General features: G+C 45.8%; 1 protein-coding gene across 7 annotated transcripts in view; it reads left to right on the top strand.

The window, feature by feature from the left end:
- LOC114873262 (ecdysone-induced protein 74EF) overlaps window positions 1-23,325 on the top strand; it is a 109,785-nt gene that overhangs the window by 73,697 nt on the left and 12,763 nt on the right. For 6 of the 7 annotated variants that reach the window (XM_029181422.2, XM_029181421.2, XM_029181423.2 and 3 more), the window contains 3 exons: window positions 11,452-11,709; window positions 14,009-14,176; window positions 14,643-14,882. In XM_029181422.2, the coding sequence (XP_029037255.1) occupies window positions 11,452-11,709; window positions 14,009-14,176; window positions 14,643-14,882 (666 nt within the window). The remainder of the gene's footprint in view (window positions 1-11,451; window positions 11,710-14,008; window positions 14,177-14,642; window positions 14,883-23,325) is intronic. The other variant, XM_029181425.2, reaches the window with a different exon arrangement.

Below are 23,325 nucleotides of genomic sequence, written 5' to 3'. Positions count from 1 at the left end.
AAAAAGCGAAGGGAAAACAAGGATACCGTTTCATTCGAAACCCTTTCCCCGGTCTATAGTTCGTAGAGAAAAGTCGAAACTAAGAGAAACTGTCTCGCTTCATCCGATGCTACAAACCGTGGCCAAAAGGAGGTGATGAAAGGAAATGAGATAGACAGAGAGGTCGATTTTGGCCGGAAGGCGTTCTAAAGTTTACTGTTGGTGCTACCGGTGGCCGGGCTCGTTGGCGTTTGCGGTCTTTCCCCTCTTTTTCCACCGACACCCGGAAAAACTTTCGAAACCTTTCACGGGGCAGGTAGCAGCGGTCGACGGATTATAAATTCCAATTCCCCGCGACAGCTCGGATTCTTGGTTAGTCTTATGGGTGCTGTATCACAAAAGTAATCAGATTCCTTTTCTATCGTCAAACGATCTTTGTCCCACCTTTTCTATTACTTTCTTCTCCTCGATTTACGTATATATCCAGAATTGATTAAAACCGGAGTTGACGAGCGCGTGGACTTATTAATAATACTTTACCCGATAAAAACGGTGCGGTGGTGGGAGCGTGCCAATAAACGATAGAAAGCGATTTTTCTTTTATCTATTATAAAGGAAATCGCACGCTCCCAATTCTTCTTTGTACCCTACCGAATGGTCGGAAACGCGTGGCGAAAGGGACGAAAGTGGTCTGCTACGGTCTAGGTTAAAATAGAGGATGATCATCCTCGTGTTAGGATGTAAAAGGTTCGTAGTAGAAGATGTATAATGGTTAAAGAGCGCGAACGTAAGAGGGAATAGGTAAGGAAGGGTAGGAAAAGGATAATTCCAGCCTTTAAATCACTCCATGTGAATTCGAGCGGACGTTCTATCCGTCCTTCTCTCCTTCCGTCGTTCCCTCGTCCTCTTGTACTACTCCTTTCGCGAGAGTGGCTCGCCAGAGGAAGACAGATTACTTCCGGTTCTGCTCTCCTCTTCTATGTCTGAAGAGAACCGCCGTCGTCGTCCTCGTCGTCCTCGTCGTCGTCGGGTTAATCAGGAAATGAAGACCGCTCGATCGTCTCGAGGGGGATGAAAAACAGTGTCTGTCGATCGAACCGGACATCGCAGGGTTAATCGGTGACCAAGGGTTGCGTTCTTGACTAACGAGCCAGGAAAAGAAACTAGGACGCGTCCTTATATGTAAAACGAGAATATCGAATGAGTCGAGTAGAAAAATTCTTTCACTGCACTACGAATTGCATCGATGCAGATTGCAGTAATCTTTTCACACGTCTCTTCACCTTCATCAGTTGCCGGTTGTATAATCTTCATTATCATATCCTTTCTTTACTATGCCGATAAGATGGACGCGGCGTTTCGTGCAACAACTGTTGCCGAGGGGGAATGCTATTGAAGCGATATATGGAAACCTGACGGTGGTTGTATTTAAATAGCTGACGGTTCGAGGAAGCACGCTGGCTCATTGTAATTCAGGATATTGGCCCGGCGAGGAAGGAAGGACTAACTTCCTGTCTGCGGTTACCCTCCTTCGGGTACCTTTCTCTATACTCGCCGCGACGACGACACCTTTTTCTCTCTCCCTCCGGATGAATCCTAGACTAAACTGTGTTTCATCGTTTCTTACTTACTTCCCATCGTTCCAATGGAACTCGGTAACATTTCTTTCCCGACGAAATCAAAACCTGGATACACGCGACGAATTATCTACCGCGAAACTAGTCGCCTCGACTTTCACGGTTCACGAACTTCCGAGGAAAATTTTCTGCCCCGCTCCACTTATAGAAAGTTGCGTTAGTGGAACGCGGCTTGTGTTCGATCGTGCCTCGTACGATTCACAGGATTCGAGAAACTTTTGTCCCGATAGATCTTTGTTCGCTAACCCCCGCCCGAGAGAGGAACGGAGCCGACGTTTTCCTTGACACGCATCGACCGGGTAAAAGATTATTATCTGGCGTCAACGTTACGTTCGCGGCTGTCCATTAAAATACCAGAGGAAAAAGGAAAGCGAGCTACGTACAGTGAACGTTCGTTTCTTTGCCGATTTCCCTGCCACGATGCTAGTAGGTCTCGTTCGTGTCGTTCTCCAATTTAAACGCGACGAATCGCACCTCGCAGTATTATAACCCAACTTCGAAATTCAATTTTCCCGCCTGCGGACGCGTTCAAATCGGGACTTTAGAGGCGTCGTAAAACTTTTTCTTTTTTTTATAGCTCATCCGTGTCCAGGTTCGCGTGAAACGTGTAGTTTATCCGCGTCCCTATTTTTTTTTTTCCTCCTTGAAACGAAGGCATTTCTTGGTTCGTCTTTGACGCAAGGGGATGATCACCCTCTCTGGTGTCGGCCTTTCCACCGGGTCTCCACCCTTTTATCCGTGCCACGTTGGTCTCACGCCTCACGAATTTCCTCGGCGTCCGGTCAGCATCGATTTTCCCGCCGCATTTTCCGCGCCGATCGGCCCGGAAGACAGACGGAGAGACGGAGAGAGAAAGAGAGAAGGTTGTTGGGTAACGATGAGAGGGGGTGAAGGACGTGCCGTAGGCGGTCGCAATAGGAAAACTGGGGTAGACTGTCCTTGTGCTCTTGGGTGGTTATTGGAACGTTGGCACGGAGACGCTTACCTTCGTCTACCGGGTGTCCCAATTGATAGGATTCGATTTTCACACTTGGCACACGCCTGCCATACGGTTAACGAAGGTACAACCTCTTCCTTTTCTATCAAATTAGAGAAAAAATTGTATCACAATTGGTAACTCGATTCGTCTCGTCTCCTTCCCACTCTAACGATTAGACACGGAAGCGATCTTATACCGAGTAATTGCAATTATAGCCGTTTTCACTTAATTTTCTTTTTTCTCCACTATCTCGCGTAAGCAAGAAAAATAGTAACGTCGCTTAACATTGTCTTGAATTTCAGTAGTTCGGTGGCATCGGTCGCAATCTTTTTACTTGTCATCTTAATCAAATAATCCTGTTGTGGAAATTCATGAATCGATGCGTCTTCCTCTGTGGTAATAATGTATTCTATTGCAAGCAGAGGTGTCGTAATTGATTAGAGTTCGACCTCTACCTCTTTGTTCGGCCGGGAATCGAATCGTAGGACAGATACCGTTGGCATGATATCGCGAACGTCTATTTTCCGCCGATTAATTCCTTGCCTAGTAACGTATCGAGTCACACTTGTGACCCAGCTTACCATTGAAATTCAAAAGATACGAGTCACCGTCACAAACTCGGCTGTTTCTGTTATCATTCTTTAATGAATCAGAAAGTAAAGTTATAAACAGGGAATATTAAGAAAGAAAATCGATGATTTAATGATTCTTCCTTCGATTAATCACCTTGACACGATCGCGGGAAACGAAAGGGGAACCGATCGAGTATGTATTTCTTTCGTGGGTCATTCAACGCGACGGAGAACGGTAGCAGCGACGATTCTTTGATCCTGCGATGGCATGTCGTTCGCCTGGAAGTTGCTTGTAGAAACGCGACACCCGCGCTTGCATATCGTGAATAAATATTGGATCCGATCGATAACGCGAACAGAGTCGTTTCACGGCCGGACTCGGTTGTTTTTGCTTCCGAATGATCGGAACACCCCGTAGATCGATGGGTAACATAGGTGGAAACAGGGCAATTACCGAGGCTATCGGTACCATCCGACGCTTCAAAGAGACACCCTGTACAGCGATCGATATCTCGCGCATTAATTACCAACGTGACTGCCTTGGAAGAATCACTCGGAAGCTGAGCGATTAATTGGCCAATGTAACCGCATTATTAACCCTCCGCTCCAATCCGTATCGAAACGTCGATATTATTTCGATAACGCTGAAAGTTTCGCGAATTCGTCGAAATAGCAATATTATAATCGTCGGAATCGGTATATCGTTTCCGTTTGTCGTTAAGAACCGCCTATATTGAACGACCCCGAAGGAATCTAATCTCAATATTCATAACAACCGCATCTGGTATTACAATGTAGAATAATGCTTTCAGACAAATATCCGTTCGGAATAACAAAGCGAGCGTCGATTGTAAATTTTAACGAGCGATAGATGCATCGCGACGACCAACAGCTGCTGTCCCAATTAACGGATTTTCGAACGGTCCTAAATAGACTTTGTTCCCCTTAAGCTTCTAACTCATTCAAACGCGGTATGTAGAATGTTCGCACGCATTATCCATATCGTTTCAATGTTTTCTGTGATAAGAAATGTCTAATAATAATAATTATACAACCACAGTACTTCCGTATTCGAGGTAACGTTTAACAAGAAGCTAAGTTCGTGCGACCAAACTTGTTAAACGATTTGTACAAATTTTGCAGCTGATAAATTTTCATACGTTAATTTTTTGATGATCGACCAATTAGTCTTCTACGCTGATACCAGAGAAAAATTTACCTGCAAAATGTTTGTCGAGGAAATGAAACTTTGAGAAGGGAAAAGAATACACCCGTTAGATGGTGGTTGGAACGAAGGAAAGGAACTTGTAGGCGATGGAGCGGAGAGGAGAAGAGGTGTGTGTGTGTGTGCTCGATCGTTCGCTATAGGTAACGCGAACGGTGCATAGAGGAAGAGCAGAGCTCGCTCGTTGAATGCACCAGCCCTGACCTACATAGTAAAGCGTGTTGTGGGCTAGGCAAGAGGTAGCCTACGCTAGAGCTACCTAGACTATTATAGCAACGAGGTGTAGGGTATACCCCTCTGCTTCTCCTCCATCTCATCTCCATCTCTTAATCGTCACCTAAACAGCGTGGGCAATATCAGAAGTCGTATTAATCGAGTTCACGGTTCTTTTTTTTTTTTCCCTTCCTTCGACCTCGACTCGAATAATTCATTTTTTAATTTAAACTTTGAAAAAAGCAGAGCTTCTTCCATTTCTTTCGTCCTAGATACACTAGACAATTGTCGATCGATCGATGACGGTGAATCTCGCGAATCGTTCGATAACGCTGTGGATATCGGGCGTCGGGTCGAATAAGGACTGATAAGACCGGCGTGAAAAATTGAAACTGAAGTCTAACGACCGATAATTTTGCGGTTAAACTGTCCCGTTAGTGGAGGCGCGTGTGGACGGTTATTATATCATTCTTGCCAGCGCGGACAGTGCTACGGGGCACTTGACATTATGTAATAAACAGAAGGAGCGAACGGCTAGCGGGTCGCGAGCGAGCGAACTCGTACGCGACGTCGAGAGGCTCGTTACCAGCCGGTCCGCTGGTGTTACACAATAGACAAGCACACCAGAAGGAGTACTATTTTCTAATCAAACGCAACTACAATCTGTCGTTTTGTTCTACCATTTCGCGGCACGATGAATCCCATTGTCGTTTCAGTTAAACGTACCGGGTGTTGGGAATGTAACCATTGTTACTCGACGGTAGTATTCAGTTCCGATGAAATCGAACTTTTCTATTGAAATTCGTTCGAATTTATCAGCACTTCTTAAAGTTCGATTTAGCAAATGAAGAACCGCCTAGATAAACCATTAACGTTATTTTCTCAACACCCTCCTGTGTACATTATGCACGAACGTGTGTAGCTGTTGGTCTTGTGTTCCTGCCCGGCACCGTCCTTGACACCTTTTACCCTCTTTCCTCTTCTCGTTGCTCGACCGTCGACGAATTAACGGCACCCAGCGACACCCGCTGATTCGCAAAGTGGCCACTGACCTTTTCCACAAATTTCCTTCTTTTTTTTTCCCCCTACTCTTTCGTTATTTACGTATATTCGATATCGACGACGACGATTTTCCCCTTCATCGATCACCGATGATAGAGAAAAGAAAGTCGACGAAATTCCATCACACGGCACACGTATTCCTTTAAATAGCGTTACGCAATTCAGAAATTAGATTCTTCGCCATTAGATTACGCAATCCAGCCTTTAGAGGAGATACGTCGTCGTTTCTTAAGGAACAACCGGATCGTTAATGTCCCATACGATAACCAGGCCCTTCTCGCCTCAGCTCATTTTCTTGTTTTTTAAAACGTGGAAAAATCAGGTGAAAAACAAACGCGATTTTCTTTACACCAAGACGTACGTGTATAGTATTTCTTGAAAACGTGGGTCTGAGGGTAGGAAAGAGGATACCAAAGATTCACACGGGGAAATCTCTTATAGAGATAACGTTTGAAAGCCACAGAAAGAAGCATCTGGATCAATTCGTGTTTGGCTAAAGCTTTTCTACCTGAATTTTTCTAACCGCGTACCGTTAGACGCGAAGCGTCGATCCTCGAAGAATAACCCAGTTTCTTTCATGGACTTTTAACGGGACACCGCCACGGTCGACGCATTAATGAGAGGATGCGAGAGGGTATCCACCCCCCGTGAGAAAGGAATTTTCACTCTCTATCGAGCGTTAAACTGCGTTGCCAGCGGTTAAACACGCTTCTACAAAAATTCACCATACGAATTTCCCGCGCCGCAATTTTCGAATCGGTCCGCGCATGCGCGTTCGGGACTGGCGGACTTTATCGATGCACCGTTTTACGCGGTACTTTTTACCGTTCGTTTCCTCGGATCTAAAACCGCTATTTCACTTTCTTCCGACGATCGAAGGAAGTGGGCGTGCGTGTTCGACATATCCGCACGGTTTTGCTCGGCTTTTCTCCCCGAGACAATAGGGGATGAACGGTCGTCGATGAAAAATAGGTCAGGGACGGTGTGTAGCTCAGTCGTTTCCTCCTTCTCGACGTAAAAGAGAAATGTCACGGCGAGGGGTGGGACGGAAGGGTGCGTAGGTAGTTGGCAAATCCCTCGTTGGTAGATTTTCAAGGGCTACAAGGGTGGCCCCTCTCGAGTTTCCCTCTCGGTTGAATGGAACCCGATGATGTTTCGATACGCACCCGCAATTTCTCTCTGTTGGCTGCGCGTGACCCAGATTTTTGCTCCTTTTCCCTGCGCCAACCTTTTCGAATCGAGTAACTCGAATTACAAAGGCTAGATAGCTGGAACACGACGGTCTACGCACCTGGAATTTTCTCGAAATCCCTTTCCACGTGGCATTTTCGCGTAAAATTTCCTTTAGTTTCGTCCCTTTGTACGCGTTTCGTTCCCCCCGGTTCTATTGCTGTCCGTTCCACTCACGATTACTGGAACTGAATCGGTTATTGTGCTCGCTCGTGTCGTTTGTCTTTGCTACCTTACAATCGTCGCTTTGTTTCTTAACCCATTACCACATCCTTAAAATTTAATTGTTGCAAAGTTTAAGTGTATTTGTATATCCATAATCACAGATCCGGCATTATTCTTGAATAATGCATCTTTTTAGATAAATTTGATAACATCTTAGCATGTGTTATCGGAAACGAAACGAATGAAACGTCTTCGGAAACGCAAAATGGAAATAAGTAACGAGACTTCCGCGGCATCGAACGTTTCCTGTTTGCGCGAGGAAAGAGCCGGGGTCGTTTTCGATCGTTTCTCTGCCACGATAACGGGCTGGCTCTCTTTACGTGAAACACCCACTCGCCGTGGCACACAGGCCAACGTAGAAAATACACGAACGACGGTACACAAACGAGCAGAAGCACTCTCGGTTTCGACGAAGGAAGTGGGTCGCTCACATACGTACGTCGAGGCGCGTCGTACGGCTGGCGCGTCGTTTCCGGTATCGAAATTTCCGGCTTTGGCAATTCGCGGCGCAACCAGCCTCTATATAGTTCACTGTTCGTTCTGCTTGCACGCCTTATGCCGCTAATTATTCTCGCTTAATTAGCGCCGTTTCTAATCGACCGATTAAGGCGATCATCTGAGACAATTTTTTTCTTTTTTGTATTAACTAAACGTGTTGGGGTGTATTTATTTTTTAAAATTGAAACAATTATTTTCAACTCAGAGGCTGTTACGTGTTGTAGGACTATTTGAAAATTGCCATTCGATGATGCCATCGGGTTTCGAAGCTTTGCTTTCGTCGAAAGTTTGATCGTGGCTTGATTTTGTAGTCTGTCTGAAGCGAATTCGCTTGTCCAAGGCCACTTTCCCAAATGTGAAGAACGAATTACGCGTGACTCTTGGTATTACAGTATTGCTACTTTGATTCTTTTTATTTTCAAACACATTTATATCTTTCGTCGTGTAATATAACAAATTTACACCTTTTTCGTAGATATACATATCCCGATAATGATAGCGATATCATTGTATATTTTTAAATGTTTTCCCTTCATTAAAATTTCGTAATATACGAATCGGTAGACGAGAGCCGGTTTCTCGAACGAGACAACCGATCTTCATGAATTAAACACGATCGTCTAGGATATTAAAGATTCAGAGTCGCGTGAGACGTTTAATTACCAGCAGTTTGCTTTGCCCGACATCGATCAACCTTCCCTTCTCTTCCCTTCGCCCTGTATACGCTCTCAGAGATCGCGTAACATTTTTCTGGCTGGCTCGATCGGGAATGTCGACGATCGAGAAAGTCGCATGGAATTACATAATCCAGGCCAATAACGAATCGCGACGAATTAAATACGCGTTTGGTGAAGGTAAAAATAAACGACGATTTTTATTACCGTTGATATCAATTTCGTTCGATCAATCGACACGAAAGCGGGCGCTAGTATAAACGCGTAACACTGATAATTATTCAAATCGAATCCTTCCTTTTATAAGGAAACAGATTACAAAAAGAAAGAATTCTCAAAGAAAAAAGAAGATCGATCTTTATCTTTCCACGAGTGTTTCACCAGTGAAATCCTTGACACAGAGACATCAATTCCAAAGTCAAACGGGCAGCTCTGCTGGTCAAATATTTTCTCCCCTGTTATCTATCTCGAACAAACGAAAAATGTTTGGCAAGCAACGTTATCAAAATCGCGAGAGCAAAGACACCTGCGATACACGGTGCCTCGATACCGCGCCGGTTTTCGAGGAAGGAAATTTCGTTGCCAGATCGACGAGTCAAGGTTCCTTCCACACGCGTGTACGACGAAACATCGTCGGAGACATTTACGCTGGTAAAACGTCGTTCTCGTGACAGTTTGCAGGTGCAACTGTTCGCACCTGTTACTTTACCAGACAGACAACTCTGGAAATCACTGCTTCGGTTTCTCTTCGAAAAACAAGTATCTTGTCCGCGCTTGCTTGTACGTCCGTTTTATCCCTTTTAACCCTTTTGCAAACCAGCAAGTTGTAAAATGTCTTTTCTTAACGATCGTACCTTACCGAATTAAAGGCTGTTTATTTATCGACAGATGGATCGAAATCGATCAGACACGCGTAGACGGTCGGCGCGCGCAGTATGTAAGGTCAGCGTTTGCCTGGGCCACGCCACTTTCTCCGTCGCGTACACGCACGCGCACACACACCTTCCGGTACACCGTGCATTGCGTAACGGTAACGACTCTCTCTTTCTATGTGACATCACGCGAGTCGCGCACGCGCCTGCGCCATATCGAACAGCCGGCGCGAACGATTTCGTGGATCCAGACAAGATCGACCTTCTTACGTTTCAATTTCAACGATCATCATCGAACCGACGATTAATCATTCAAAAGCTTCCTATTCAAGAGTTCTTGAAAAATAGCTGTTTGTTATTTAAAAGATCGTTAAGTTGATTGCGATCGAGCCGGTTCTTCTAGCCGTAAGATCGATCGATCGTTTTCGCGAGATGCAACGCCTTAATGGGGCGAGTAACCGAGCGTATCGGCTCGTTAGCGAGCAATCGAGTCTTCGCAATGGTTCGACCTTGCTTGACCTTGACTCACCCTCCGCGACAACGTAGGGTGGGTGTCTCGCCGCATCGACCGAACATCCCCCGCAAGCTAGGCTCAACCGTTTCGACACCGACGTTTTCACCTTCCATTCTGGTTGCACGACTCTTATCCACCTTCCTGAAATCCGCTTCCGGCTTGTTCACCAGCCAGCTGCTCGTTACAACCGCGAAACGCTCGAGTTTCGTTCCATTGAATTCCTGAAATTCTCGAATCGAAACGAGCCTCTCCTTCGTTACACAACGGACGATCGAATTATTCGAGCTCGTTTAGTTAATTCCGTGTGGATAGATAGTCTTTGATCGGATGGAGAATAATTGAAAGAACAAATTAGCCTCGAGACACGAAATTGTCGACTGCATCGGATGTGTATCGCGTAGAAAACCGGATATTCGGGCTTACGTCAGACCGTTTCAAAGAATTACCAGCACAACACTAATTCGAGACACGGCTTCATTTTTCTTTTTTCCTTTTGCTTTTTCGTTTTGTTCCTCATTGATTTGCAGGAGACATTAGCATCTGTTCTCATGGCTCGAGAAGAAACCGATCGTTTGGTTGTATGTATTGTTAAACGTCGTCGTAAACAGGCACCTATGGCATCGTTGATTACCGATTCGATTCACGAACCACACGTGACGTCAGATATCGAGACATTTATCGCGTCGTTTCGTGCGACGATGATCGACTTCCTTTAATTTATCTATTTTGACGTGGAATATTTCTTTTCTTGCCTACGTGTCGTAGAGGAAAGGTTAGAGGAAATTAGAATTCGATTCGAGGACGAATGTTACGAGAGGCGCGATCCGTTCTCCGATTTCTCTCGGCGTTCACGGTTTCGATCGAAAGAAGGAAACCGACTGATGCCCCATCGATCCTTCCCTCGATCCTGTAGCACAGTTTCGTCATCGGATTTCTCACGAGACGTCCAGACTCGTCTGGAGCGTAAATATCGGAGACGTCATCCGATTGCATAACGAGATCCGATCGTTTAATCGTGTGGGCGCCGAAAAGTAAACGCGATAAAAAACCCTCGACACACTTCTTTTTTTGGCCGATATTTCATGCACGATTCACGATTACGCGAAGCATCGGCCACTTAATGGTACCTCGCTCGATGACGAAAGATATCGAGAACGGAACGAAGAAGAAAGCTGGAGAAGCCGGGATTCGTAGGATCCTGAAGGCTCCGTCGCGCCGCGCCGATTCCAGCCGATTTTCCACCACGATTTTTCCCCGCCACGGCGAGAAATTGCTTAATGAAGCCGCGAGGTTGGCACTGCCTGAAAGGAAGGTAGAAACGTTGCAGTGGGTCAAGGAGAGACACCGGCTTTCACTTCCTCTCCGCAGCGCCGCGCTATACCCCTCGAGAACACCTCCCATGCCTCTGTTTTTTTTTTTCCTCATGCTTCCTTAGCCTTCTCGCTGCTACCGTTAGGAAGCGATACTCTCGCTGCTATCTGTCCGATTTTTCCTCTATCCCTGCGATCTCCATAGAAATTGGAGCATGTTTCATTGAAACGTTCGTTCGTCTGATTTATGACCGAGTCGATCAGCTCGCGATCAAAACAACCCTTCAATTTAATACCGTACCGTCAACTTAGCAGTCAGTTTATCTTCTGACCCCTTGATATCCCCTGTACTTGGCTCGCACTGAAAAGCCTATTAGCGATTCGTTTGTTCGTTAGCTCGATCGATTGACGTTAAAGAAGAGAAATACTAACGTGGTGCCTGTGTTTGTATGTGGTTTCAGTGGACACCAGGGAGGTGCAGCCGCACGATGTCAGCGAAAAGGAGCAACTAGGACTTGCGAGCGTTAAAGTAGAACCAGGATCGACCGGTACGACGACGACCAGCACGGGCACTCGCCTTTTGCACGGTATTCTCTCCCAGCACCCCCAGCAACACGGTTTAGGGGTGCAAAACGGATATGGCCGTCATTTAACCGGCCATGCTCAGATGGGCCAACCGCCCTACACCACTGCCACGATCGCCACCACCAGCACACCAGGTTAGGGATAGCCATTACTTCAGTTATTTATCCTTTGCCATCCATCTTCGAAATGTGCGAATAATTACCAACATAAATTGGATGGATCGCTGAGATTGTAAGGTCTCTTATCAATCTTGTTCAAACATCATTCGCATACTTTGAACTGAATTTTGATGTAGGCATTTTACGAGACTTAATTATTGTTAGATCAATGATTACTCTTGCACGTGATTCAGTTATTAAAATTCCTTCCTTTATCTATGAAATTGATTGAGGTCGAAGAGAGTGACGGGTTGACAACACGTGTATGTCAGTTTTGATAGAAGCGGTATAACGCGTTGCACGCTTTCGTCGTCGCGACGAGATCTTCCTCGCTACGATTACAATAGAAACGCGCGGAGAAAGCAATGGAAAGGATCGCGACGCGGAACAGAGTGAAATCAATTGGAGCAACTCGTCGTAAACTCGTTAAAAAAATAAGAGAAAAGAAAATGGTTAATTTTCCGAACGATTGTACGATTTTCCGTCAGACCAGCAACGAACCAATAATAATATTTACAAAGCAATATCGACGGTCTGGACTGGTAAACAGCGGACAGGAAATCACTTCCGGCCTGGCTTGGCTCTAGTAAAACCGTTTGACTTTCCTCTCGGCGAGTTTTCATGGGCACGCTGGCACGTAAAGCGTTACGAGCTCGCTCCTGTTGCACGTTTCCCGGCTGAACCGATCGACCAGCAATTTTCTGTCGCTGACATTAATCGTTAGAGACGACTAGGTGGCAATAAAAAGGCGAAAATTCCTGTTTAACCGTGGCACAAGCCGGCGATATCGATTTCTCGACTTCCTGTCGACGCGATGAGAGATTTCACTCGAAGCTAACACACTCGTCTCGTACGTTGCTCGATTCACGTGCGAGCTTCCGGTTTTGTGAAACTATTAAACGGTTTAAACGGTACGAAAGACACTTTAGTGACTTTCATTCGAGCGATTTTTCAAGGCGAAACGGTACCGTAGTTCCTCCAGGCTACTTTCTAGGACAACCGTTGATGATTTTCTTATTTTTCCTTGCATCGTCGTTGCTCGATAACACTTTCTTCGTTTGTTGTTACTTAACTACTTTGTATCGATAAACATACATTAACTTTCAATAAGTATCCAAACACTTGGGGTAATTAAAATATAAAGTAATTGTACTTTTCCGCCGGTGTAGAGTCTCATCCAAAAGCAAAGAGCCATAGATCCTTTATGTCGAATAAATCGATGTAGCTTTCTATTATTTCAATGAAAATCTCGTAAATGAGATTTATTGCCGCTAAACGAAGTAGTATCAAACGAAACAAGGGAGGCATGAACACGGGCAAACCACATGACATAACGCGCGTGTCCCAATCGTGCAGAACACACGGCGCACGTGATTCGACGCTTTGCAAAATATCGTTGCGTAAGCGACAAGACCAACCAGAGTCGCGGATAATCCGGTTCGCAAGTGGCTCGTTGAAAACGAAACTCGTCCCAGGGAGGAGGGTCGCCGATTATCGAAATTGATCGATCGCTGTACACTAAAGGCGCGAGATTGCTCGGATCAAACGTAACACTTTCGATCGATAACGGAGATTCGTATATCGTAGATAGTAACCCGCGTAAGAAATTAAACTTTCCAACGCTTTGAGGTCGCTAGATTCGACGCGAACGACATCGATGACGATGACGATGACGACAGCACCGGTGGCGGTGGTGGTGATGCAGACAACAGCCAGACAGACAGACACGGACACAGAGGGCCAGCGTACCTTTTAGGACTGGTTTCAGACGGTTACCTTTCTCTCTGATGGCCCGGTCGAGCGGGGAAGCAAGAGAGAGAAAGGTACCGTGGGAAGCGCGAACGATATGCATACCCAATGACCGGATGACCTTCGCTCGTTGCATAAAGATGCCTTTAATTGACGGCGCACGCGAAAACACGTTCGATAAAGCGAAGCAGACTCTGCTCTCGGACCACCTAGGAGCCTCTAATTCAGCCAGGGTGCACAAAGACCCAGCGAAACCGAGCGAAAAGGAAGGTGGTCGCGCCACGACGCCCGTAATTCGACCGGATCCCAACCGTACCTCTTCAAGTTTCGAGCCTCTGCATCGCACAGGCTACTTTCATTCAGATCGCGATTACGATTCGCGATTCAATTCTTCGGTTGCATATCGAATGGATCCTTTTCGTCGCGGAAAGCGTGCTGAATTTTGCCCTTAACACGATGCTGATAAAGTTGGATAAGAACAGTTAGCAAGGAAAAAGTGTATTTTTGTTTTGTTCCATGGAAACAGGAAGCGGATCACTGCCAGCCAGCCCCGCGGACAGCGGAGTCAGCGACGTCGAATCCAGTACATCCTCGGGCGGTAACGAGGATGCGAATCTCTTATTGAAAGCCAGGCTTAACCCTAACTCCTCCCTCCAACCGAGCTTGGCGTCCCATCATTCTCATCTGTCGTCGGGTATGTATGGATTTTCTTTATATCAGCAAATTTCTACCCTTTAACCTTTTCGTTATAACAATGAACGGTGTACGCACCATAAAGTTGGTTAAAATTATTTTTATTGGAATTCCTACAAAATTATTCCCCCAAGTATTTTACGATTGGGAGCAGTTTTAATATGTATAAAGTACACGAACGTTTATGAAGTAAATAATTTGTCAATAATTCATGAACGCAAAAAGTAGTGACTTACATACATGAATAATAAACGCGTTTCATTCAATGTCACTTTTTGGCAATACGCATTCGTAATTGCGTAAGAGTGGAAAGTCACTTTTATCGTTCGATTTATTTTAATCGTCGTCTTCGGGATTCTTTTTTCGATATGAATTTAACGAATGGGAAAAGTAAAAGTCTTATTCATTTATTATTCTTTCGAAGTTTACAATAAAGGTGTATTTTTTGAAAATTGATTATTCGACAGCAGCACTCGGCAGGTCAGCCTGTCACAGTCCCGGTGTTTATCCATCGACGGCAGGTTTTTTACCGCCCTCCTACCACCCTCATCAGCATCACCCATCCCAGTACCATCCGCACAGAGGGAGTTCACCTCACCATCAACACGGGAACCACAGCATGGGACCGACAATGGGACCGCCACACCATCATCATCCCCACCAAACGCAGAGTCTACAACACTTGCATTATCGTCAGCCTCCTACATGTAAGTCAATTTTATAAAATACTTGAAGGAATTTCTAGCATGTTGAAAAATGAAGCGTACCTAGCCACGTTCAAAGTTTTACGAATCTGTGGTAAAAATATCTCGTGCGTTTTCTTTGCATTTCTACATCATAAAGTAGATTTTGCAAGTCCTGAATCCATATTCTATTTTTTTTTCCCCTCAACATCCGGTATATTTCATCCCGTGTGCCTCGAGGAAAATATTGTTAGTTGAGTCGACCGTGAAGTGTCAGTGCAATGTCACTTTTATCCTATCGTACGATTTGCATTGCAACATTTTCACAACTGGTAAAGAAATCGAAATTTCAAATTTAATTTGAAATTCTAGGTGGGAATCATATGGATTCAAGGTCGGCGATATGTCAGGATAACGCGCAATCGCGAATTCTTTTCTTCGTCTTTTCATTTTGAAAGGAAAAATTTCGAGGTCCAAGTCTTCGTAGTTTGATTTGAATTCGCGAACGCCTCGTAGTCGGACGATATAAATCGGTAATTTCAGTATCTCGCGTCTGATATCGATGAGATACGATAGTCGTGACGCAACGACGACCGGCTCGAGTTTATTTCGGCTTTGCTGGGTATCGATTGATCGCGAACGGTAAAAGAAAGCGTCTCGTAGCCTGTTAAGTAATTACACCCGATGAATAATTTCGATTAAGTACTCGTATCAGAGAAGAGATCGATATTTTAAACCAGTCGATCGATCTTCGATACCGAACGATCTCTGTACACAATATTGTGAATCATTCTTTACCGAACACAGTTAATTAATTAGCGTCGATCGTAATCGATTATTTGCGCAAGTCACGTTTCATATAATTTCTCAATTACAAAAATTTGTTTTTTCTCCGTTAGATAATCTACGCGTTAGCCAACTAACCGTGAACCTACAAAGGATCTGCTTCGTATATTCGGTGCTAATAAGCAGATCGAAAGCTTGAGACCCTCGTATCCGAAGAATTTAATTGCCTTGGCGAATTGATCCAATTAGAAGCGGAGACCTGTTCTTCGAAATATCGGTCGAGCCAAGGGGTCGTGCTCAATTTCCACGCGAGCTTTGTGTAAAAGTGGTGAATGTAAGCCAGGAAGCGTCTAAGTTCATCTAAAACGAGAGAGTGGTGTACGACTTCCTCGTGGTGGCTGGTTTAGATGCAAAGTGAAAGGAGAGTTGCAAGTGTAGCGACAGGAAAAGCCGAAAGAAAGAGAGCTTGTATACGTTCCTGGCGAGTTGCTCACTCTCTGTACCTGCTGTACAGAGGAGGCAACGTCATCATCCTCGCAGCTACGACGCCGACATCGGCCGCGAGCATTCGCGTTCTCTTGACCCACTTACTTTTCCCTGATTCAACGGCCCAGATTTGCTTCCTGCACCGTCGCCTCGTCGCACGCGTCGATAGCATCGGCTCGATTCATCGTCCAAGCTTCCTTTCTTCTTCTTTCTCTTTTTTTTTTTTTTACTTCTCATTTACTCTTTCTTTCTCACCATTTTATCGACGATTATCCGCGCGTTCCATTTAACCGTCTAAAGATTACCCTTTCCACACCAAGCGGAGAGAGTTTGCTCCTGTTTTGTTCGTGGAAAGTTGTATTTAGACGGTTTCGTGAAATACCCGACGGGAATCACGTAGGGGCGGATAAATTGATACAATCTTGTCTCGTTTTCCTTTTTCCGATCGCGTTCGAGCGTACGAGCGACAGCTGATTTCGCCGGGACACACCTGGCTCGGTCGTGATTTCAGACAGTAGCGAGTGCTCGAATTGGATCGTCGCCAAGGTTGCAGACGCCAAGATTGCCTTACCTGAAAGGAGGCTCTAAGTGAAAATCGAGTAACTCCGGTGAGAAATTCGCTCTTCACCCGTTCGTCGTTAACCCTGTATAAGGAATCTAGGCCGTTGATCGTGGAAAGAAAATTGAACTTTCAGAAGAATACGATCGTTTGAAATGTAATCTTTCGATATTTCGTTGTGACTCGGAATCGATCGATGTAGCAATAGTAATTCTTCGATTCTGGTTAACCGACAACGAGGTCTAGCCAGACTTTCCCTGATTGAAAGTGTTCCTGAACCGTGGCAACGCATCTAACCCCGTTTCCAGACAATTTTCTATCGAATAATATTGTTACTACCAGGATGTATCTATTTTAAAACATTTCTATTCTCGCTATAAAACTGTACGATTGTCAGATGACGCGATCATTAGCGAAAGGGTTAAAGAGTCTCGTTACTTTTCTTCGAAAGAGCGTACAATTACGAGTGTGTAACGTAATCTAGTAAACCGATCGGTTCTCGGCGATCAAAGAGCAACAGCAGAAATTGCATCGCGATTCTGCGGGTGGGTCCTTAACAGGTTGAATTTTCCTCCGACCGAGTTTCGCGTCGGTCGTGTCGAGCACCGCAATGGGAACACGGCCGAACACTGGTGGGGCGCCCCGCAAAGTTACCAAATCGGTATGGCGTAACATTTTGCTTATTCACGTTCGATTATACAATCCGGCACACTTTTACTCCTCGAGCGGTGGTCTGCCCGTCTATATACCTGTTCACCGTGTTGTCATTGCCCGTCCTACACAACATTATTCTCTTCCTCTCCCCTCTCTCTCTCAGTACCCCTCGACTTCTTCAATCCGATTCTCGTCTTACGCCTTTCGAAGTTTCCAGCTGTTCGTCCCAATTAAATAATTACCGTTTCTCGCAGAAGGTAACTTCAAACAGATCTCGAGATATTTCGGAGCGCAATGACGATATTTCACTTTGACTTTAATTCCCGGCTCAGATTTTCACCGGTTACCTTCGGGCGACACGGTGTCTTTCTTTTTTTTCTCTTCCACTCTTTCAGCTGCTCGTTCCAATTAACGATTATTACGCACTTCTCTTGCACCTTGATACGGAATGGTCGCTGATTTCTGCTGTGCATTATGCAGTGAAAAAGATTCGGGTTACTTTTTCCTTAGTAATAACACCGTGTAGAAATGATACAGGAAATAGTTGAATAGAGTAAACGAAGATTGAACGCGATGATGGAGTTGCAGTGTGTTTTTCGGTGGTTGCCAAGTGGCCCGAGGTTTTTCCGCAATTTTGCCAAAGCGGATCGCCATCAACAGCCTCTATCTAGAGCGACGTACCAGATAAATATCGGAAATAGCCCTGGGCACAACGTTAGTCGCGTGAAATCATCTCTACGAGCTTGCGAACGCGTGCTTTCTCGAGAAGATAACGCATCTTCAATGATTTTCTTCTTCGCCTGGAAAGTTTCGAATTGCAAAATCAATCCTTGATACCGAAAAGTTTCTTACTTTCACGATGCGTGACTCTAATAGATCTTGTAAGAGAAGAAGTAGAAGCAACATGAGTAGTTCGCGAATGTTAGGCGCCATGGTAGGACTGGAATAGATACGGGAGGCGAGGAATAGTCATTCGATGAGTTATTTTCGAGCGGATCATCATCGAACTACGATTCGGTTCTGTTCGAAGCGAGTTCGAACGCGTGAAAGACCCCTCGAAGCGTTTCAGGAACGAAAGTTTCGCGAGTCGCGCGCGCTGGCAACCGACACGGCACACATTTTAATGTTAAGGACGAATAAAAAAGCGTTACAAGGCTCTGACAATCGATTTCAGTCCCGATTAACCCTTCGATATGGCTTAAGCAACGCCGCGAGAAAATAAGCTCTTTCTTTGCTTCTGTCGAACCTTGTACCTTTTTACTTCTGACACTTTAGGTATTAGGTCGTTGACAATGAACGGGTTTAATTTTTCGTTCGCGATGAACGATAGATATCGGCAAGGCAATTTATACTCGTTACGTGTCAAGGTGAGACCCAATTTTTCATTAGAATTCGTAAATATTCATCATCCTGATTCCGCGATCCGTATCGATTACCGGTGTTTTATATTCGCAAGCCTCGAACTCTTCTTTTCCGCCTGCCGTTTCTTTCCTTCTTCGTCTCCTTCCTCTCGCTCTGAACGATTTTCAAAACAGTCAGACGTTATTTCAAACTTATTTCTGGACGAGTTCAGAGAGCGGGACGCATAACACGGCCGACACTGCTTTCCCGGAACACCGGTCATGTGATTCGAAACCGAATTTCTCGTGGATCAGAATAATCTTACCTTGCTTTTCGAGGCTGCCGGCCATTAGCTACCGATAGATTCAACTTCCCTGCGTATTCAGAACAATTTCGTACGAAAATTAGTCGAATCCATCGCTATCCTCCGTTCGAAGGTGAAAAATTGCGCAAAGATCGCGCGTCTTTGGGAACCGAGCCGACCAGCTCGCGGGTAGTAGGATGTCCTGGTTGCCCTAGATCAAGTACTCGACGGATATTTTTAAAAAAGATCGCCAGACGCGAGCCACGTCCGACGTAATTCGGACGCAAACGAAAGAGTGGGAAGCATAGAGAGGAGGGAGGTTTAAGGTGATATCGGGGAGATCGAAGAAAAAAATAGAACGCACCGCGGCTTTGCGATCGATGTCGAATAACAGGGTGAAACATTGATAGAAAAATATTTTAATCCATTTTTATTTTAACATAAATTTACATTCATTTGGACTACAGCGTTCAGTGTTAAAATTCCGAAAATTTAGACTCATATTTTGACTGTGTAGCTGTTGATATACGTCTTCTCTCGCGTCCCTTGCACGATCGGCGTATTTATTGACAGACCGTTGTCATCGTCACACGGACCAATTTATTGTCCGATCAGTCCGCCGGCAAAGTGTGGATGAACCCGGGATCGTTGGCTACTTTGCGATATAAGCTGCGACGCGAAAACATCATTTTGCACACGAGCTCGATGTAAACGAAAGCCACTTACGCAGCTGTTGGTTGTTATCGGTCACTGGAAACCGGTCTAGTACCATTCAGATACATTTCAGCTTGCTCGATCAGCGACCTCCGCCAATGAAATCTCTCATTCTTCTCGAGGGAAGCTGTACATTATTAGAGAAAACGTATTGTTGTAATGTTAATATCGAAATTATATGAACGAAGAAAATGAACGTAAACGATTCGAGTATGAAAGAAGAGACAGGAAGAATGGTATCAGTGATAAGAAAAGAAAAGAAAAAATTTGCATGCGTAAGAAAAAGAATCTGCTCACGGTTGTTGCGGCGCGCTGAAAGGGTGATGCGTGTTGTTACGTAACGGTTCGCATAGCAGCGAGTAAAAATAAAGGAACGAAACGCGATGCAGAGTGGATTCTGAGCATAGACTGGGTCTAGGTCTAGGTCGACTAGGCGGGGCGTGTATGGGTTATATACGTACGCTGTCGTCCCGTACGGTACCTCCTTTCCTCGGCCAGCTCGATCCTCTCCACCGGCTTTCCTCTTCGATCACCGATTTCTTCGACGGTGAACGTGCCCTGTCACGTGTGTTACAATTAATAATTCTTACTCAACTGGTCGCGTACGAGTTTACCAGCGGTGTTACGAGAGAGACAGAGAGATATCACTTTTGCTCGGAATTCGTGTCGATATTTGCATTCGATGGTATTTTCTTATTTCGCCGCTTACATCAGTCCGCGAACTCGTTACCACCTTCTATCCGGCTTGGAAATTACTGAATCGAGACCAACAGCCTTATTCGAAGCATTTTTCTGATCGAACGTTATATTTATTTCGCACGATGACTTTAGGAAACGAAAGAAACGATAGAACAGCCGTCATCCATAGTGCAGAGCTTGTGTATTCAGCTTGCGTTAGCCGGAAAAATACCCGATTTCAAGCGTGAAGCTAACTAAACAAATTCCAGACGCGAATTAACATAAGGCATGCAGAGTTCTCGTGTCGCGGAGGCATGGATTTTCTGCGGTAACTCGAATACGAAAGTGCACCGTGCCATTTTCTTTGGCTAAACCAGCCGCACGCCTCGTTTTACCGCGCGGAGAGGAAAAGTCTACGGAGTCGGGCGAAGCAGGTGCAACAGAGGCAACGAGCAAAAACAAAAGGAGGGAAACAGGCGGTGGCTGAGTCTAGGCTAGGTCTAGGTGTAGGTCTAGGTCGACTAGGAAGGGGTGCGCCGGTCTACTTCCTGGCCTAGTACCGAGCAATCGCCTTTTCCGTTCGCGTACCGCTATTTTTCCTCTTCCGAAACTCGAATTATTTTTCTTCGATAACGTTAAAATCGACGACGACGACGACGACTCGTCGAAAGTTGCTTAACAAGAATAAACGGACACGGGAAGCAAAAGCGTTAGACGGTAGAGTGCATTCACACCGATCGCACGTGACATTTACGCTGCCATCGTTGCTGATTAATGTCTTCTTACCGCTCCGGAAGCAGATACGGGTGTCGGATTTTATTGTAGGCCAACAGACACGACAGGGGATTTATAAACGACAAGGAAAGCAGGAAATAGTGTTTCGTCGTAAATTCGACACGATTTTCAAAGGAGCAATCGACACCGCGTACCGTATTACAACAGCGCTGGCCGTCCCGCGTGTCCATATTATTTCTTTTTCTTTTTTTTTTTCTTTCACTCCTTCCACCACAATGTCGAGTGCAGCACAATTGAAAATAACACCAGCTCCGTTACAAATTCCACGATCCAATAATAAGCGCATAGTTGCTTTAAATAGCCGGCTGGTCGCGTTGAATATTCATGAACAAGTTAAACCTCGGCGTGGAATTCGTTACGATTTCGCGAGGGAAAGGTTAGGGGAGTTAAGTCGTCGACATCCAAGACTCGTTCGTTTAAACAAACGACGCACCGGAAGAGGCGTCTCTTTGTTATTTCGACGATTTAAATCGAGCCGTCCTCGAAAAATCACCGTGTCACTCGGTAACGCGGTTCCCTCTGTCGAATACGAAACAGGCTGACCACAGAGGCACGCGTGGTATGTATTTCCGATGAATTCGTTTTCCGCTGCGATTCGAAGGTCCTTTTAGATTTTCGAAATATCGAGAAACCTCTGTTCTGTTAGAACCGCGCCCGGAAGTGGCGCGATATTCCGTGGCGTTGATTTCGGGCCTCAGGCTGCTCGCCGGTGAAGCCGAGGAAGAGAAGATCGGCGAGAGGAAAAGGATTAGGTATAGAGATAGGGAGAGAAAGAAACGTGAAAAATGATGAAGAAGAAGAAGGAAAGGAGACACGGGTTTACAGATAGGCAGCAGGGGCAGAGGCTGGCAGCCGGGCGATGCAGGCAGAGGCAGCCGGCCAGCCGAGCCAAGCCTCGCAGCGAGCGTCCTTCCTGGGTCTCTGCCCCTACCGACGTATGTATTGTAGTATTGTATATTTGCAGTGTACATATTATCAGAGCGGGTTCCTCTGTGTGCACTTGTCGGTGTCCACGGACGTGTAGGTGCAGCGGGCTCGCGCGAGCACAAAACTCACGTACACCGATGCATACTGATGCTGGTACGGTCGGGAGAGCTCATATGTGTAGAACGTTGCCGCCGCCACCACCGCCGCCGCCGCCGCCGCCGTCGCCGCCGGCAAAAATGCATAGCGCTGGTTGCACCAGACGGTTCTCAACCGGACAGACTTCTCTCTCTCTCTCCTTCTTTTCCTCTCGTCTCTGCGCGCGTAAAAGTCATCGCTGGCTGATCCGGCTTATCGGCGAGACAGTGAGCCGAATCGATTACCCGAAGGCAACTGTTCTCCGTCAGCTCCGTCGACCGGCAAATCCGCGGGGAAAATATTTGCTATGCACCGATGATGGTACGACGATAAAATTAATCGGAGCAAAGGATGAGACAAGCGAGAAGAGGTTGGGGGACTTAGTAAACGACGAGTAAACGATGCCTCTTCAAGGCCTCTCCCTGCCTTTCGCATACCACTATCGCGCGACCGTTCGATTTGCTTCTCTTAATCTTCCGTCCGCGTCCGGTTAGCCGCGCCACGCCGATATTTTCGACCGCTTCCGACATTAATTACATCTTCTCTACGGGCGAAAACAATATCGTAATCGATAACTATATAGATAATTCGTGAAAAGTTTCGATAAGCGTTTCGTTTCGATAGTCGGTATCAAACGAAGAGCGATAGTAATGCCGTTCAGATCGGCGGCCGATAGTTCCGCGTTTGAAACGTTATCTTTTTCAACGTTCGATCGCAAACTTTCAGCAGGGGGATATCGATCGTTTTCCCGGATATAACAATCCTCGCTCGTTTCCACGAACTGCGCGCACGAACCGCGTTAATTGCCGATGAAAACATTTTCACCGTCGCGTTGTTCAAATATTTTTCGTCCCGTTTCGTATTCGAATTTCGAGATGGCCGACAGCTCGTCCAGTCCAGTCGAGTCCAGTCCATTCCAGTTCGTCATGAGGATCACTTTCCTTATTCCTATTATACTAGCTCACGCACGCCCTCACACGTGCATCGAGAGGCGGCGGTGATGCACATGCACAGACAAGCCTGCAGCGAGGAGGAAAGAAGGAAGAGGTAGCTGCATCAGAGAGAGAGAGAGAGAGAGAGATGGCGAG

The sequence above is a fragment of the Osmia bicornis genome, chromosome 12, assembly GCF_907164935.1.
Source record: "Osmia bicornis bicornis chromosome 12, iOsmBic2.1, whole genome shotgun sequence".
NCBI lineage: Eukaryota > Metazoa > Arthropoda > Insecta > Hymenoptera > Megachilidae > Osmia > Osmia bicornis.
This window is presented reverse-complemented; position numbering and strand designations above follow the sequence as displayed.